The 19,475-nt window shown below is 45.7% G+C and overlaps 1 protein-coding gene across 3 annotated transcripts in view; it reads right to left on the bottom strand.

Moving 5' to 3' along the window:
* The window catches only part of SCAF8 (SR-related CTD associated factor 8), a 1,826,711-nt gene that overhangs the window by 1,305,784 nt on the left and 501,452 nt on the right, over positions 1-19,475 (bottom strand). For all 3 annotated transcript variants that reach the window (XR_013596231.1, XR_013596230.1, XM_078649179.1), the window contains exon 10: positions 10,391-10,502. Coding sequence is in view for 1 of the 3 variants with exons in the window: in XM_078649179.1 (XP_078505305.1) it covers positions 10,391-10,502 (112 nt within the window). In the remaining 2 variants the exon portion in view is untranslated. The remainder of the gene's footprint in view (positions 1-10,390; positions 10,503-19,475) is intronic.

The following is a 19,475-nucleotide window of genomic DNA, read 5'->3' as shown; positions in this document are numbered from 1 at the left end:
CGTCAAAGCATATAACAAGGATTTGCAGACATGGATTCAGAACGGTTACAAAGATGACACAGATGCACCAATAAAGCAGAAACTGCTCTGGGAACAAGTAGCTCTTCTGAAAAAAGAACTGCCAAAGACTCACGTGACTCACTCACTGAGTCATCAACGTGATGGCGTTCACGTTGTAGGGAATTCATTGGCTGAAACAGCCGCAGCGGCAGCCACTAAATCGGCTCCCGTAGTTCGAAAAAAGCGTACATTGAAATACATTGACGGTGAAACATTGCTGGCGGTGAAAACGTCATCAAAAGGCGACTGCTCAGCGTTACCGATCAACTATCCACTCAATTACACATACATAATCGATGCAAACTCCGTCCCTTTTGCTCGAATCCCTGGAGCGGGGGATAGAGTGATTCCAAACATGGACAGGAGAAGCTTGTTAATCGCAGACGCACATATGGGTGAGGGTCTTGGACACCTCAAACTAAAAGATTCTCTGGAAGATTTACAATCACGGTACTGGTGGCCAGGCATGAGCCTACATCATACCATGTTTGTAAAAAACTGCCCAAACTGCAACAGAAATCGCAGTGGGGAGAGAAAAAATAAAATACGGTGGAATCTGACTGCAGATAACATCACCAGTAAAAAGAATGGCTTGCGATTAACATATACAGGCTAGTTTCCACTTATAATGTAGATCCACAGCACTCGGCTGACGTCCGGACTATTATACAAGATTTGCGAGTCTAAATGGCATATACGCTAAGAGCATGCTACGTTCGACCATTGTTTTCACTCAGGCAATCCAGCCTGGGGGGGAAACATGGCCAAATGAGCACAGCCCAGCGGGAATCTTCTCACTTCCTTCCTGAGGGTACTGGATGGTGTAAAGAAAAAACCAAGGCAGAAAGCAATCTATAATGGAAAGGATATTAGGTTCGGGAGCTGGGTGGGTCAAACATCTAATAAGTGTCCAACGTAGTCTAAATAACTTGCCAAGAAATTCTCTGAAGGGATTCAGTCCGTACGAATTATTATTCGGAACTAGGATGTTGATCTCTGACCTTGATAGTCCGACTTCAGTGGTAATAGAAAAAACCTTTGATGTCAAAGACCGTTTGGCTATTTTGCAGGACTTAAACAAAACAAGAAAAGACCTGAGCAACATACAGTTGAAACAACAGCCAACAACCACTGAAGAATCACCACCTGTCCCAGCAAGACCTGTCTGGATTCCAAAAGTCGGGGATCTAGTCAGGGAGAAGATCGCGGTAAAGAAGGAATTTGGGCCTTCTTACAGAAAAGCAGTTCCTGTCTTGTCTGTCAACGGGACAAGATCAGTTGTACTACCGCCACTTGCTGGAAAAAAGGAGAACAGAGTTGTATCCATCGACCTGGTAAAACCACAACATGTGGCCGATAACAAACAGTAGGCCAAGTGGACTCCCAATAAGTAGCAGAACACCAAGGTTTGCTACCAGCACAGAGGTCCTAACAAAAAGGCTCATCACATTCGAAACGCCTACAGAAGAACAAGAAGGACTATGCAACAATGCAATAGAACTCAGACCTCTGAAAACCCAAATAAAAACATTTAGCAGAGACACACCAATCTACAATGAAGTACCGAGTGACAATGCAAGAAACAAAAATCCTGAAGCAATTGGAACAATTGACAGAACTGCATCCGGGTACTTCATCAACTTCGATGATTCCTCTGAAGGCTTCAGTGAATCAAAGACACAGCCATCATCTAAATCCTTTAAAGACAAAGCTAAGGAACTTTTGAAACAACTGAAAGAAACATATCTGGTTTCTCCATGGATTGAATTTTGGGTGGGTTTTGGTGCATTTATCCTCATACTTTGGCTCATCATGGTATTTACTTTGGGACGCTTCATTGAGGGAAAATATGCTAAAATGGACACAGCAAGTCAGAACATCAACTTGATCCCCAAACCACACACATCTTCACACGTCGAGAAAAGAGAACTTTCTTCAGAACTTTCTTCAGCCAACTTCACAGCCAATCCTATACCTGGTGGGGTAGCCTGGGACAACACTGACTATGAAATTTATGGTCCGGTCGAGATCCTGAAATATCCACACCAAATCAAGATCTCCTTGAGTGACTTTGCAAAACCAAACTCATTTGCTGATGATTGGGACTTCGAAAGTATTAACAACATGATGTCTGACTTAGTAATGTCTGCTAAATTTACAAAACATGATTATTTGCAAGGTTCTACAAATTATGATAGTATGTATTGCTATAACCATTATGGTAACCATTTTTTGCATAAATCTGCACAACCTAGAAATGTTTTAAATTATAATCAATGGGAACATTGTGCTACACCTCCAAAAGGGAGCTCTAGAACCGTGTATGACAAATATTCATATTTTTCAGGTTTTAACATAAGTAATGCTGAAACATTCTATTTTAAATTGTCAAACAAGACAGGGATGAAAACCATGATAACCAACACAAAATTGATATATTCAGATTCATTCTTTGAAAAAATGAATACTTTTGGATTTGATTATTGGGACAAAAATGTTGATTTGAAAAGTGTTTGGGGTATAAAAGAATGGCAAGTACAGGGTATAGAAGCTTTGTTTAGAGCCTGCATGATCCCAGAACAAATGATATTTTTAAATGACACTGTTCAACAAACCACCTGTCTTGGCTTAGCCAAAATCAAAGATTTAAATAATCCGTCTATTCCAAAGCCAACAATGTTTAGCAATAACTCTGATACAGATGAAGAGATAGACGTAAACCATATATTAAACCAAAACAGAACACATCCTGATTGGAAACAATGGTTGATCTGGCCCACAGATACAAATAACTGTCAAGATAGATTCCTGAATAAAACACAGGGTTTTAAAATGACCAGGCCAGACCCAAGATATCCCCAAAGACATCACCCAGGGATAATAACAACCTACAGTGTGGGCAAATTGTGCCTTCAATGGCTACAAACTTCCACACTGCCTGAAATTAAGCAACACCTAACTTTACTTACTGATGGTGCTGACTTGCGTGATTTCATACTGGGACCACGCAAACAGCGTCAAAAGCGTTTCATAGCAGCCTCTGTATATGCAGCATACAATGAGGCCTGGAAGGTTACTCAAATTGAGACAGCAGAAAGAATACGGGAAATTGACCGTATCAATTTGGAAAAATCACTTTCTGTAGTGGACAATGGGTTAATGACTGTCCTCCAGAATTTTTTCATTGGACAGCATTGTGTCTTCAGCAATCGATAGATTATCGCAAGACTTACTGTTATTACAACATGGTCGGTCACAATTGCGTTCCATTGTACAGCTTGGCTGGACGTTACAAAATCTGCGTTCAGGCTATGTGCCTTGGCGTTTAATCAACACAACGTCACTATTCCAAATCTTTAACCTTACTGATAGACAAATCGGTATGGCGCAAAAGGGTGCTGATTATACAATCTTGAGCATTGAAAAACTAGAAAGATTACCGTTGACAATGTCAGAACGACCTGTCAGTGAATGGATAATCCATGGAATAATAAATATTCCAATCTCAACCTTCAGGTTTCAATACTGCCAAAAATATATACAGGCTGGCATGTACGAGAAATTGGGAAAGGGGTACCTTAAAACAACTTGGAACCTGCCCTGTTCACATGCATGTGTCAGTAATAAAGGACAGAAAGTGTTTCTTAGTGGCAACAATTGTGCTATGTCACTAAGCGGCACGCTTCTGTGTAACGGTATTAGTTTGCATGGAGCCTGTGAAGGGAATTCATACAACCTTTCATGTCACCAGCAAGGCGCACCTGCAACTGAAATAGAACCATTCTTTCAAAGACTCTATAATGGGAGTTACATTCTTATTGTAGACCGCAGATGTTGCAGTCTTATGCCCGGGACTCCTTATCTAGTCACTACAACGGCGAAGGTCAAGTGCTGTGGACGTTCTTTGTTCCTCAGCTCCTTTCCAGACAGGGAGGCAAGGGCATGGCCCAATTTGAAAATTACTTCTATTCGAATAGACACTTTAAGCAGAATGAAAACAGTGCTTCTTCAGACGCCTACAAGGCTCACGTCATCAAAAGAAACGTATGATCTACAAGTCGCAAGGACGACCGCAGAGATACATACATTATTATCAACTAATTCCCCCGTACATTTCGCGGAAATCCTGAGCGAAATCTTAAATATTTCTGATACCAATGGGATCTCAGGGGTATTTAAGACAGTATTTTCGATGGCATTAACACCATTCAAAGCCATACTGGGTATTTTTCCAGATTTCGTCCATTCGTTTTTTGGCGGACTTCCCCTGATCCTGGGACTAATTGCAGGAATCCTATTCCTAGTCCTTATTTTTCGTTATGGCAACCCATGTCACAGATCAAACTCTCGCGACAATGGAAGATACGATCCTAGCCATTGGATACCGGGACCGGATATCAAAAATCCTGGGACTCTCCCGGCTTAGAGACCTGAACATGACTTGGTTTCTATCATTTCGACCAATGTGGCAAAGGTGTGTTTTACCTGTACTAAGGTGTCTGCTATGCGGAGAAGAATGCGTGTTAGACACCTGTCTGACGCTACAATCGGATGCGCCAGTGGATGCAGATACACTGTTGGTTCGTACCAAGGTTCACGCTTTGTGCTGCCCTCAAAGGCTGCCAATCCTGATGACGGCATTCCTGGAATCTTCACCACTACGATTGAAGAGTAGTGAAGTTCAAGATGAAAGCAGCATCGAACAGGTACGACCTTCTGTCAGCAATGCGAATCAGAATGTCACTGCAGACAATCATGCGCACGAATGCATGGTTACACCTATTTCCGACTTAGTGGAACTTTCCCATGAAGCTGTTGACAGTTTTTTCGAAAGCCTGAATGATATGATGTTCTCTCCAGAACAGAAATAGAGACTTTTGAGTAAACTTGCACACGGCGTTCCCTAAATTCAGCCTTCAACTTTAAAAATAAAGTCACATGAACAATTTCACTCCAGCTCACGGACAGCAATATTTTTCAGCAAGCCCCTTAAAATATTTTTCTACATATTTTTTCCCGGGACACTGATCTTCTGCTTAAAGTAAGAAACTATTCCTAGAGAAATAAGATTTCTATTTTTAGATACTTTATAAACTTTAGTTGCCCGCTGGTATGTTCACAAATATTTTATTATGTGATGAAATGGTCTCGGACTTCCTTTCTGTATAGCCATATTAAGAGCCATTTCATGTGTATTTCTCATATACCGATAAGCAATAATGCATAAAAATGCGTGTTTACTTTTGCATTTAATTCATAGCTTAAGTGCATACAATATATATGACTGCAATTTTTCAGTATATTTGAAAATTTCGAAATGCATTTATGTATTTTGGGGTGGTAAGGTATACACTATACTCTATAGTATGTTGTACTATGTTATACTATGCATAGATTAGTAGATATGACCATAGTTAGAGTGGAGTGGGTGTCGTGTATTTCTATAGGTTCTGAATCAGTCCCCCTATTCCTGACCCTATTCTGGTTAAACTAACTATCAAGTTAACTAACAGTCAGCCCATGAGGCAAGAAAACCCCCATGATGCAGATACCGTTATCTGACGCAGTCACACTACGGCACAGGAACGTGTTATCTGATTAGGTCATAACGCTTGAGATCTAATTAGACAAGCGACATTCCTCCAGCCCCTGATAAGGCATACGACGTTCTCATAACAAATCAAACCTATGACAACCTGGATAATCCGTGCGGCCATTGTTTTGATTTCGCAGAGAACTTTAGTAAAGAATGTGCTAACGAGCAAGTCGTATGACATCTTTATTGACGTATCTATGTCCATCCTTACGTCAATCTCGGCACCTTTAAGGTATAAATATTGCCGACCTTGCCCTATGCAAACACACGCGTGGTGACAAGACGGAGCAGCCATACTTGCCGAAGCCGAGAGCAGAAGCAGACCCCGCTGGCAGCAGCCCCGCCTTCCTGACGCGCTGAGAGACGCGCTGCTATCTCAAGCCGAGAGACCCAGCACCGGCGCTTCTGGGCAGCCCTCGCAGGCAGCCTGGAATATCGAGAGCAGAGAAAGAGATACCATTCCTCATTCATCCTAACTTCCAGATACAGAACTGAATAACCCCTCACAGAGAATTCTTTAGTTATTCACTTGGCAAAAACAAACTTAACTTAAACTGTAACTTTCTATTCCCGCCCACGCATTAGACTTAGGTCAGGTACACGGGGTAGGCGTATTTAGAAACACCAGTTGAGTACGTTTAGTCAAATGTATATGTGTATGTAAATATATTTTAATCATTTTAAACATCATATGGCTCAGAAACCATATCAATGTTTTTACAGTATTATTTTATACTACTGCTTTTAATGTATGCACTTTACTTAACTATAAGTATTGCAATAATATCGATCCATTTCTCATGTATGAGAAAAGAGACTGATCAATAAATAACACCTTTTTATTGAACACGCCCGTCTCTTCCTTTTCTCTACATTCTGATGAGACTAAGAATGCACGTACTGACTGAGTAAAATAATTGCCTTGTGCTCACACGACTCTCGAGATTGACTCTTGATTAGGGGAGAGCAAAGTTGTCATGTTCTATGGTTGTCAGAAACTAAATCCCTTCTTGTCTAATCAGGGGAGTTAATTCCTTCCTTGAACATTCGAGAAAGTTTCTAGCGAACTCTGAGCTTAGCTGGCAAACCCAAAAATTAAGTCTAGTATCGACAGTAGTAGACCTAGTTAACGTCTGGCCTAGGCCTTTACTGCTGTAGGTACTATTCCAATGCGCAGAGCCTATTGGGAAAATAGGAGCTACACTACAGTGGTGTTGGCCCACTTTAACTGGAGCCGTGGGCTTAGAGTGCAGACTCGCGGTTTTGGCTAGAACCAGAGTCTGTGGGTAAGCAAATCCGGTGCTCACGGGAGACAAAGTCTTTGACTTTGAAGGCAGAGCAAGTCCTCCAGGTTCTTGAGGTTGCTGGCTGCAGTACACACTGGCGTTTCGCTGGAGCAGGTTTGAGGTGGAGACAGGCCGGTAGGGCTGGGGCCAGGTCAGTGGGCGTCCTCCTCCTCTTAGTTTCAGCACGGCTTCTTCAGTCCTTCTCTTCTTGTCTATTCTCGTCTGAGGAGGCAAGGCTCAGGGTGTTAAGGTAGGTAAAGGTTGGGACAAATGGGACACTTCCTTGGGGTGGGTACACCCCCTATTATATCACCCTCCAGTAGGGGGGGGGCATGTGCCTCACTATGGTTGGCTGGGTCCCCCATCTGCAAGATGGTGGGGACAGAGCTGTGCTTCACCTCGCCTCCCCAACCTGAGGGGTGGGGTTGGCTCAGGTGGGCACACCTATCCTTCCTCAATTGGTTTTCCCGCTGATTCTCCCGCCCAAAGTGGGGATCAGAAATGGTTGGGCCAGTTGCTTGAAGCAGCAAAGACCTGGGGTAGCTCACAAAGGTGGCAAGCCTTTGAAGCTTCCCCTTCATGGACCCTGCCCATTCTAGGGGAGGAGGCTTGGCATCTCATCCCAGGATGTGCATTGGTTAAGACCCCCGAGAGAAGCAGGCTCTCGACCCAGGGGTCCAGAAACAGGTCTAGTGGTGACAGTTCGGTTTGGACTGTTCCCATGAGGCACGGGGTCAAGACTGATTTGCATATGCCATGTCTGAACTGGGGTGGCTTGGTGAGCAAAATAACGATGGATTAAACCCAGATCTGTGACTGGGGGTGAATGTTTTGCCATTGTGCAACATTCCGTCCATCTTGTGTGTTTGGCAGCTGGCAAGCAGCCACTCAGCCCGTTAGGTCGTTTTTCAGGGGGCATCTTAGATGCCCTATGAGCCCAGTTGTCATTAAATCCCACACCTGCATCCATGTGAGTTTAATGTGCTGAGAAGTTTGATACCAAACTTCCCAGTTTTCAGTAATGCTAGGGAGTTAGAAATGACAAACTCCCAGCACCATATGCTCTTAATGGCATTACTGCACTTACAATGTCTAGGAACCGATTTAGACACTGTAGAGGTACAGGGCTCGTGCCCCTGTACCCTCAACACTGGTATAGTGCACCCAGCTAGAGGGGTGGCTGACCTATACCAGGGCAGTGGGCTGTAGACATGGCCCGCATGTGACAGGAATAAAATTTGGTGAAGACAATTGAACGATTGGAATATATGTAATAAATTCAATGAAACATGGATCAATCGCGGAGTACTTTGGTGAATACATTATCGAGTAAGCTGTGCGTCCGGATGGAGTGGAATGTTGCTCCAACTTTCTGATGTGTTTATATACACAAGGCATCTGGGCAGGCCACGTCACCGAGTCTGCACACTTCAAGGACTAAACATGATTAAACAAAGCATGATGAAATTATGACAAAATAGAGGACATACGGTGTGCACGTGGCAACCCATTTTCAATCTTGCACAACATGACTGCCCTTCAACCACGTTGTACCCAAGGATAACCATTTAATTGAAAAATACGGTGTGAGTCACGTGTTCTGGCAGCAACATTCAGTCATCTAGGAAACGGAGTCGCAATAATTTTGATGGAGAGTTTAAATCATTGCACCAAACAGTAGCATGCTGCGCTAATTCCATCACATTAGTAGCACACAATCATACTAACTTTACTACACGTTCTAACATTAAAACATTGCATGCAGTAATCTTTTGAAACTGACGTTCAATTGTACAGCTTAGGGTGGGCGGGGCATAGAAGATTGTGGCGTGGGAGGCTTAGAAGTAAGAGAGATGGATAAAGTGTTTTCAATAGTTCCTGATGGGAACAGTAGTCAAGCAGGTTGTTGCTGCAGCCTGCGTGACGAGATTGGTGAAAGTTGAGGGGTGGAGTTAGGCGTTCGTGTTTAAAATAGGTGCAACAGCTTGATGGTATTCAAGACTGGTGTGCGTGAAAAGCAAACATCCTATGGAGTAGAACACGTTGTTGTTCTATGAAGGTACGAATAACTTTTTGAATAGGGCAGGCTTATGAGGACGAGGCATTATGGAATAATGAGTAATGGGAACACCAGGCAATGTTTCAACAACGGAAGAGTGAATAAGGGTGCGGGAGGCCTTTCAGGGCACAATGTTTTTGGCGTATTGTTGCGCATTTAGAGGGAAAACGTCAGTTAATGAGTCAAGCATGACATGCATTGTTTGCTTTAATGTTTGATTAACATATAGCGGCCTGAAAACACTAACTAATGTCAATATTTTAACGTTTCCAGTGAACCTCTGATGAAGAGCTACTGACAGCTCGAAATGCATTGGGTTAATGAGATCCACTATGAGGGATGTTCTATGTATATACCATGATCCAGATAAAGGCCCGGATAGCCATATCTGTTACAGAAGAAACTTTTTTATACATATACTGCCCCACATGTGACAGGAATAAAATTTAGTGAAGACAATTGAACGATTGGAATATATGGAATAAATTCAATTAAACATGGATCGGTCGTGGAGTCATTGGTGAATACATTATCGAGTAAGCTGTGGGTCCGGAAGGAGTGAAATGTTGCTCCTACTTTGATGCGTTTATTTACACGAGGCATTTGGGCAGGCCGTGTCACCGAGGCTGCACGCTTTAAGGACTAAACATGATTAAACAAAGCATGATGAAATTATGACAAAATGAAGGCCATACGGTGTGCAAGTGGCAACCTCTTTTCAATCTTACACAGGGATGTGTGCCATGTCGACTCTTCACTTTGTTCTGCACCAAAACACGCACCCTGTAATGGCAGTGCGTGTGTGTGTGTGGGGGGGGGGGGGGCGACTAAAGGGCCTCAAGGGTGGCACAATAAGTGCTGCAGCCAATTGAGGCCGTCCCTAGCCACAGTGCCCTTGGTACCTATGGTATCATTTACAAGGGAATGACATGTGGCCAAAGAGTGCCAATTGGGTTTTGTTTTAATGCAGTGTAGGAAAAGAACATAGACCCTGGGCACCTGGTTGGCAGGAACCCAGGGCACACTCAGTCAAAGTACATCAACAGTTTGGCAAAAGGGGGGGAACCATGCAAAAAGAGGGCACTTTCTTACAAACGCTCTTTCTTTTGCTATTTCTTTTGCTATTTCTTTTGTTCATAACAGATTGCTTGACAAGCATGTAGCTTGCTGCACTTCCAGGCACTTGTATGTACTGAAAATCTGTTCAGACTGAACTGGGAATTACATGACTAACTGCATCCATCAGATGGGTAGGAAAGGTTATTTCTCATTGTGGACCCCAAAGGAAAACTTTTAAACCTAGGCACTAGAAAGAGTCAAATAAAGTGCATTCGGAATAGTTACACTGGAAAAATGGCCATGTTGAAACCAAAGAAAGGCTATGCTCACCTGAGAAGGCTGTTCCATAATTTGCTGTCGTAAGTGCTCTAGATTCTGTTGCTGAAGATGCTCTGCCAGTTGTTGAAATAGTGAGCTGTTTAGGGTCTCTGAGACAAGAGAGCTGAAAAACACATTCGCCTGTTAAATTGGCAGTAAACTTTGTAGAAAGTGCAAAGCTTCGAAAACGACATTTGGAACTTAAACACTATTATTGTCCTTTAAATAAAAAAAAAACGCTACACTAACAGAATAACAAAAAGAAATGTTGAAGTATGAAGGTTAAATGAAAAAACAGACCAACTTAAATATAGAGGCCTTCCCTGGTCACAGTGCCCTTGGTACCCATGGTACCTTTTACAAGGGACTTACATGTGGCCAGAAAGGTGCCAATTGGGGGTACAAAGGTACAGTTTTGGGAAATTACACAGGCCTGATTGGAAGGGACCAAGGGCACATCAAGTCAAAGTGCATCAGAAATCTGGCAAAAAGTGGGGGGTAGTTACTGCAACAGAAACCCACTCTCCTTCATACACAAGCTGGAAAAAACTGAAGCAATTGCCGGCACAAGGCATGATGGGATATATATGAGCAATGCCAAATTTCAGCCCTTGTGAGCTACTCCTCCTTAATTAATTTCCTTAATTTACAATTATAAGGACTGTCCACCAAGACACTTTATAAAAATATTTAGACCAAGCTACATAGCAGAACTTGTGGGGAAATATGTCTGGGCAGAGTATCCATGTAAGGAAATACCTCTTCATGTATTATTGACCTGAAACTTTAGGACTGTTGCCGGTGTTTTTCGACTCAGAGTGCACTGTGGCTTGCTAACCAAATATCAGTGCTAGTGCCCCGACCTTAAAATCTGTAAATTTGATTGACTTATTGTAGGAAGTTAGCTCTGTATATACTATATTAAAGTGAGGTATAGTGTGCACAGAGTCCAGTGAAACCGACAAAGGTAGGCAGAGGTAAAGTTAGATAGCACCTCACTCTCTATCTGTGGTAGTGTGGTCAAGCAGTATCAGAGGACAGTGTTAACCATTTGTTGTACACACTCAGTCAGCAAATGAATTCACCCACTCAGAGACTGAACTTCAGACCAATTGTTTTTGTATAAAAATATTCTTTTAGTTATTTTATTTTCTAGAACAAAGCACGCCTGGCACAGATAAGAAAACAAGTTACTTACCTGTAACTACAGTTATCCAGTATTGGTATCTTTCATAGATTCACATGCCTGAATCATTCCCCGTCGCCGAGGCGGGTGTCCCACGGTAAATTACAAAAGTAGTGCCAAAGGTAAATAATAGTAGTAGGCCCAAAGAAAAAGGCCTGAGGCCTAAATCTTAGTAGTTTATCTACCTCATTATTGTAAAAACCAAAAGTCAGCTCCAACCAATCAGCTCCCTCTAGAACACTCTCAGCAGAGCCAGTTCTCCTCAGATTTTCCTTAGCACAAGTGGGAAGTAAGTATCCCAAATAATAGAGAACTGACTCTCCGGGGAGGAGGGTGGGTGCATGTGAATCTATGAAAGACACCAATACTGGAGAACCACCTGTTTACAGGTAAGTAACAATTGTTCTTCTCCAGTATTGGGGTGTCTTTCATAGATTCACATGCTTGAATATTCCCCGTCGTCGGAGTGGGAGTCCCACGGTAAATAAAATAGCAATAATGTACTAAATATATATATATATAAACATATATACATTCACGGTCCAAGGTTGTCCACCATGTGAGTAGCACGCGAGCAGCAGCTTTATTTATGTGTAGGTGAGGACGGGGATCCGCTTGTAGACGCCGCTCCGTAATGGATCTGCCCAACGCGTTTCGAAGCTCCATCTGCTTCTCTTCAGGGGCTTTAACGGAAGCGGTGTGCGCACCCGCTACACTTCTCCAATTATATAACTCGCCCGTCGATGGGAGGCTCCAGTGAGACTTCTGGGAAGTGTAGTACGGAAAGCACACAATCAAGTCCTGTATGGACTCCACAAGTGGGCCCGTCCTCGATTCCATGTACGGCTGCTACTTCACTGCCGTGACCCCCACGTTAACGGGGTGGTGCATACTCTGCGGCTGGACTGCCGCATATAGATTCACGCTCCAAGGTTGTCCACCATGTGAGTAGCACGCGAGCAGCAGCTTTATTTATGTGTAGGTGAGGACGGGGATCCGCTTGTAGACGCCGCTCCGTAATGGATCTGCCCGACGCGTTTCGAAGCTCCATCTGCTTCTCTTCAGGGGCTTTAACGGAAGCTGCTCGCGTGCTACTACAATTCCCATAATCCGCAGCGCAGTACCAAAACAGGTGTGCGCCATGAGAGGAGAAAAACGGGAAGTGCGGCAGTGCATTTCATCCGCCACAAGCCTCTGAGGAGAATTATCGAAACGCGTCAGGCTGGCGTGTGACTGCTAAAAGGATTCTGCCGAAGCATGTTTTCCATACCTTTTGAATAAAGGCTGTTGCTTGGAGCCTTTGATGTAGTTCGAGTGATTCCTAGTACTTCGGATCAAGCAGGAGCTACAATGTTAAAACGGCGGCCGAGCCGTCAGGAATGCACCATCCTGGTAACTTGGGAGCCGTGTGGACCGTCATCCTGCCAGCCCATTTTCGGAGCTACATCACACAGGATTTAGGAAAACATCGGAGGCGGGGGCCCATTCAGGGTCTTGAAACGAAGCCGGCAGAACATTGCACCTTCAACCGGCACTACAATTCCCATAATCCGCAGCGCAGTACCAAAACAGGTGTGCGCCATGAGAGGAGAAAAACGGGAAGTGCGGCAGTGCATTTCATCCGCCACAAGCCTCTGAGGAGAATTATCGAAACGCGTCAGGCTGGCGTGTGACTGCTAAAAGGATTCTGCCGAAGCATGTTTTCCATACCTTTTGAATAAAGGCTGTTGCTTGGAGCCTTTGATGTAGTTCGAGTGATTCCTAGTACTTCGGATCAAGCAGGAGCTACAATGTTAAAACGGCGGCCGAGCCGTCAGGAATGCACCATCCTGGTAACTTGGGAGCCGTGTGGACTGTCATCCTGCCAGCCCATTTTCGGAGCTACATCACACAGGATTTAGGAAAACATCGGAGGCGGGGGCCCATTCAGGGTCTTGAAACGAAGCCGGCAGAACATTGCACCTTCAACCGGCACTACAATTCCCATAATCCGCAGCGCAGTACCAAAACAGGTGTGCGCCATGAGAGGAGAAAAACGGGAAGTGCGGCAGTGCATTTCATCCGCCACAAGCCTCTGAGGAGAATTATCGAAACGCGTCAGGCTGGCGTGTGACTGCTAAAAGGATTCTGCCGAAGCATGTTTTCCATACCTTTTGAATAAAGGCTGTTGCTTGGAGCCTTTGATGTAGTTCGAGTGATTCCTAGTACTTCGGATCAAGCAGGAGCTACAATGTTAAAACGGCGGCCGAGCCGTCAGGAATGCACCATCCTGGTAACTTGGGAGCCGTGTGGACTGTCATCCTGCCAGCCCATTTTCGGAGCTACATCACACAGGATTTAGGAAAACATCGGAGGCGGGGGCCCATTCAGGGTCTTGAAACGAAGCCGGCAGAACATTGCACCTTCAACCGGCACTACAATTCCCATAATCCGCAGCGCAGTACCAAAACAGGTGTGCGCCATGAGAGGAGAAAAACGGGAAGTGCGGCAGTGCATTTCATCCGCCACAAGCCTCTGAGGAGAATTATCGAAACGCGTCAGGCTGGCGTGTGACTGCTAAAAGGATTCTGCCGAAGCATGTTTTCCATACCTTTTGAATAAAGGCTGTTGCTTGGAGCCTTTGATGTAGTTCGAGTGATTCCTAGTACTTCGGATCAAGCAGGAGCTACAATGTTAAAACGGCGGCCGAGCCGTCAGGAATGCACCATCCTGGTAACTTGGGAGCCGTGTGGACTGTCATCCTGCCAGCCCATTTTCGGAGCTACATCACACAGGATTTAGGAAAACATCGGAGGCGGGGGCCCATTCAGGGTCTTGAAACGAAGCCGGCAGAACATTGCACCTTCAACCGGCACTACAATTCCCATAATCCGCAGCGCAGTACCAAAACAGGTGTGCGCCATGAGAGGAGAAAAACGGGAAGTGCGGCAGTGCATTTCATCCGCCACAAGCCTCTGAGGAGAATTATCGAAACGCGTCAGGCTGGCGTGTGACTGCTAAAAGGATTCTGCCGAAGCATGTTTTCCATACCTTTTGAATAAAGGCTGTTGCTTGGAGCCTTTGATGTAGTTCGAGTGATTCCTAGTACTTCGGATCAAGCAGGAGCTACAATGTTAAAACGGCGGCCGAGCCGTCAGGAATGCACCATCCTGGTAACTTGGGAGCCGTGTGGACTGTCATCCTGCCAGCCCATTTTCGGAGCTACATCACACAGGATTTAGGAAAACATCGGAGGCGGGGGCCCATTCAGGGTCTTGAAACGAAGCCGGCAGAACATTGCACCTTCAACCGGCACTACAATTCCCATAATCCGCAGCGCAGTACCAAAACAGGTGTGCGCCATGAGAGGAGAAAAACGGGAAGTGCGGCAGTGCATTTCATCCGCCACAAGCCTCTGAGGAGAATTATCGAAACGCGTCAGGCTGGCGTGTGACTGCTAAAAGGATTCTGCCGAAGCATGTTTTCCATACCTTTTGAATAAAGGCTGTTGCTTGGAGCCTTTGATGTAGTTCGAGTGATTCCTAGTACTTCGGATCAAGCAGGAGCTACAATGTTAAAACGGCGGCCGAGCCGTCAGGAATGCACCATCCTGGTAACTTGGGAGCCGTGTGGACTGTCATCCTGCCAGCCCATTTTCGGAGCTACATCACACAGGATTTAGGAAAACATCGGAGGCGGGGGCCCATTCAGGGTCTTGAAACGAAGCCGGCAGAACATTGCACCTTCAACCGGCACTACAATTCCCATAATCCGCAGCGCAGTACCAAAACAGGTGTGCGCCATGAGAGGAGAAAAACGGGAAGTGCGGCAGTGCATTTCATCCGCCACAAGCCTCTGAGGAGAATTATCGAAACGCGTCAGGCTGGCGTGTGACTGCTAAAAGGATTCTGCCGAAGCATGTTTTCCATACCTTTTGAATAAAGGCTGTTGCTTGGAGCCTTTGATGTAGTTCGAGTGATTCCTAGTACTTCGGATCAAGCAGGAGCTACAATGTTAAAACGGCGGCCGAGCCGTCAGGAATGCACCATCCTGGTAACTTGGGAGCCGTGTGGACTGTCATCCTGCCAGCCCATTTTCGGAGCTACATCACACAGGATTTAGGAAAACATCGGAGGCGGGGGCCCATTCAGGGTCTTGAAACGAAGCCGGCAGAACATTGCACCTTCAACCGGCACTACAATTCCCATAATCCGCAGCGCAGTACCAAAACAGGTGTGCGCCATGAGAGGAGAAAAACGGGAAGTGCGGCAGTGCATTTCATCCGCCACAAGCCTCTGAGGAGAATTATCGAAACGCGTCAGGCTGGCGTGTGACTGCTAAAAGGATTCTGCCGAAGCATGTTTTCCATACCTTTTGAATAAAGGCTGTTGCTTGGAGCCTTTGATGTAGTTCGAGTGATTCCTAGTACTTCGGATCAAGCAGGAGCTACAATGTTAAAACGGCGGCCGAGCCGTCAGGAATGCACCATCCTGGTAACTTGGGAGCCGTGTGGACTGTCATCCTGCCAGCCCATTTTCGGAGCTACATCACACAGGATTTAGGAAAACATCGGAGGCGGGGGCCCATTCAGGGTCTTGAAACGAAGCCGGCAGAACATTGCACCTTCAACCGGCACTACAATTCCCATAATCCGCAGCGCAGTACCAAAACAGGTGTGCGCCATGAGAGGAGAAAAACGGGAAGTGCGGCAGTGCATTTCATCCGCCACAAGCCTCTGAGGAGAATTATCGAAACGCGTCAGGCTGGCGTGTGACTGCTAAAAGGATTCTGCCGAAGCATGTTTTCCATACCTTTTGAATAAAGGCTGTTGCTTGGAGCCTTTGATGTAGTTCGAGTGATTCCTAGTACTTCGGATCAAGCAGGAGCTACAATGTTAAAACGGCGGCCGAGCCGTCAGGAATGCACCATCCTGGTAACTTGGGAGCCGTGTGGACTGTCATCCTGCCAGCCCATTTTCGGAGCTACATCACACAGGATTTAGGAAAACATCGGAGGCGGGGGCCCATTCAGGGTCTTGAAACGAAGCCGGCAGAACATTGCACCTTCAACCGGCACTACAATTCCCATATTCCACAGCGCAGTACCAAAACAGGTGTGCGCCATGAGAGGAGAAAAACGGGAAGTGCGGCAGTGCATTTCATCCGCCACAAGCCTCTGAGGAGAATTATCGAAACGCGTCAGGCTGGCGTGTGACTGCTAAAAGGATTCTGCCGACGCATGTTTTCCATACCTTTTGAATAAAGGCTGTTGCTTGGAGCCTTTGATGTAGTTCGAGTGATTCCTAGTACTTCGGATCAAGCAGGAGCTACAATGTTAAAACGGCGGCCGAGCCGTCAGGAATGCACCATCCTGGTAACTTGGGAGCCGTGTGGACTGTCATCCTGCCAGCCCATTTTCGGAGCTACATCACACAGGATTTAGGAAAACATCGGAGGCGGGGGCCCATTCAGGGTCTTGAAACGAAGCCGGCAGAACATTGCACCTTCAACCGGCACTACAATTCCCATAATCCGCAGCGCAGTACCAAAACAGGTGTGCGCCATGAGAGGAGAAAAACGGGAAGTGCGGCAGTGCATTTCATCCGCCACAAGCCTCTGAGGAGAATTATCGAAACGCGTCAGGCTGGCGTGTGACTGCTAAAAGGATTCTGCCGAAGCATGTTTTCCATACCTTTTGAATAAAGGCTGTTGCTTGGAGCCTTTGATGTAGTTCGAGTGATTCCTAGTACTTCGGATCAAGCAGGAGCTACAATGTTAAAACGGCGGCCGAGCCGTCAGGAATGCACCATCCTGGTAACTTGGGAGCCGTGTGGACTGTCATCCTGCCAGCCCATGTTCGGAGCTACATCACACAGGATTTAGGAAAACATCGGAGGCGGGGGCCCATTCAGGGTCTTGAAACGAAGCCGGCAGAACATTGCACCTTCAACCGGCACTACAATTCCCATAATCCGCAGCGCAGTACCAAAACAGGTGTGCGCCATGAGAGGAGAAAAACGGGAAGTGCGGCAGTGCATTTCATCCGCCACAAGCCTCTGAGGAGAATTATCGAAACGCGTCAGGCTGGCGTGTGACTGCTAAAAGGATTCTGCCGAAGCATGTTTTCCATACCTTTTGAATAAAGGCTGTTGCTTGGAGCCTTTGATGTAGTTCGAGTGATTCCTAGTACTTCGGATCAAGCAGGAGCTACAATGTTAAAACGGCGGCCGAGCCGTCAGGAATGCACCATCCTGGTAACTTGGGAGCCGTGTGGACTGTCATCCTGCCAGCCCATGTTCGGAGCTACATCACACAGGATTTAGGAAAACATCGGAGGCGGGGGCCCATTCAGGGTCTTGAAACGAAGCCGGCAGAACATTGCACCTTCAACCGGCACTACAATTCCCATAATCCGCAGCGCAGTACCAAAACAGGTGTGCGCCATGAGAGGAGAAAAACGGGAAGTGCGGCAGTGCATTTCATCCGCCACAAGCCTCTGAGGAGAATTATCGAAACGCGTCAGGCTGGCGTGTGACTGCTAAAAGGATTCTGCCGAAGCATGTTTTCCATACCTTTTGAATAAAGGCTGTTGCTTGGAGCCTTTGATGTAGTTCGAGTGATTCCTAGTACTTCGGATCAAGCAGGAGCTACAATGTTAAAACGGCGGCCGAGCCGTCAGGAATGCACCATCCTGGTAACTTGGGAGCCGTGTGGACTGTCATCCTGCCAGCCCATTTTCGGAGCTACATCACACAGGATTTAGGAAAACATCGGAGGCGGGGGCCCATTCAGGGTCTTGAAACGAAGCCGGCAGAACATTGCACCTTCAACCGGCACTACAATTCCCATAATCCGCAGCGCAGTACCAAAACAGGTGTGCGCCATGAGAGGAGAAAAACGGGAAGTGCGGCAGTGCATTTCATCCGCCACAAGCCTCTGAGGAGAATTATCGAAACGCGTCAGGCTGGCGTGTGACTGCTAAAAGGATTCTGCCGAAGCATGTTTTCCATACCTTTTGAATAAAGGCTGTTGCTTGGAGCCTTTGATGTAGTTCGAGTGATTCCTAGTACTTCGGATCAAGCAGGAGCTACAATGTTAAAACGGCGGCCGAGCCGTCAGGAATGCACCATCCTGGTAACTTGGGAGCCGTGTGGACTGTCATCCTGCCAGCCCATTTTCGGAGCTACATCACACAGGATTTAGGAAAACATCGGAGGCGGGGGCCCATTCAGGGTCTTGAAACGAAGCCGGCAGAACATTGCACCTTCAACCGGCACTACAATTCCCATAATCCGCAGCGCAGTACCAAAACAGGTGTGCGCCATGAGAGGAGAAAAACGGGAAGTGCGGCAGTGCATTTCATCCGCCACAAGCCTCTGAGGAGAATTATCGAAACGCGTCAGGCTGGCGTGTGACTGCTAAAAGGATTCTGCCGAAGCATGTTTTCCATACCTTTTGAATAAAGGCTGTTGCTTGGAGCCTTTGATGTAGTTCGAGTGATTCCTAGTACTTCGGATCAAGCAGGAGCTACAATATATATATATGTATATATGTTTATATATATATATATTTAGTATATTATTGCTATTTTATTTACCGTGGGACTCCCACTCCGACAACGGGGAATATTCAAGCATGTGAATCTATGAAAGACACCAATACTGGAGAACCTCCTGTTTACAGGTAAGTAACAATTGTTCTTACAGGTAAGTAACTTGTTTTCTTATCCAGTATTGGGATATCTTTCATAGATTCACATGCCTGAGTCAGAGTAGCAAGCAGTATACCAAGTATACAGTCGGTTGCGGATGGTGGGAGACAAGTGCTCGTAAACTCCCAAACTGCATCCATAACTTAAGAAAGTTTAAAATAAACCAGTCCTAAAGAATTCAAAATCATGTCAGATACATTATGAAATGTAACATGCATATAT

The sequence above is a fragment of the Lissotriton helveticus genome, chromosome 6 (genome assembly GCF_964261635.1).
Source record: "Lissotriton helveticus chromosome 6, aLisHel1.1, whole genome shotgun sequence".
NCBI classification, from domain to species: Eukaryota; Metazoa; Chordata; class Amphibia; order Caudata; family Salamandridae; genus Lissotriton; species Lissotriton helveticus.
Note: the sequence above shows the minus strand (reverse complement) of the source record. Positions and strands in the feature narration are given on the sequence as shown.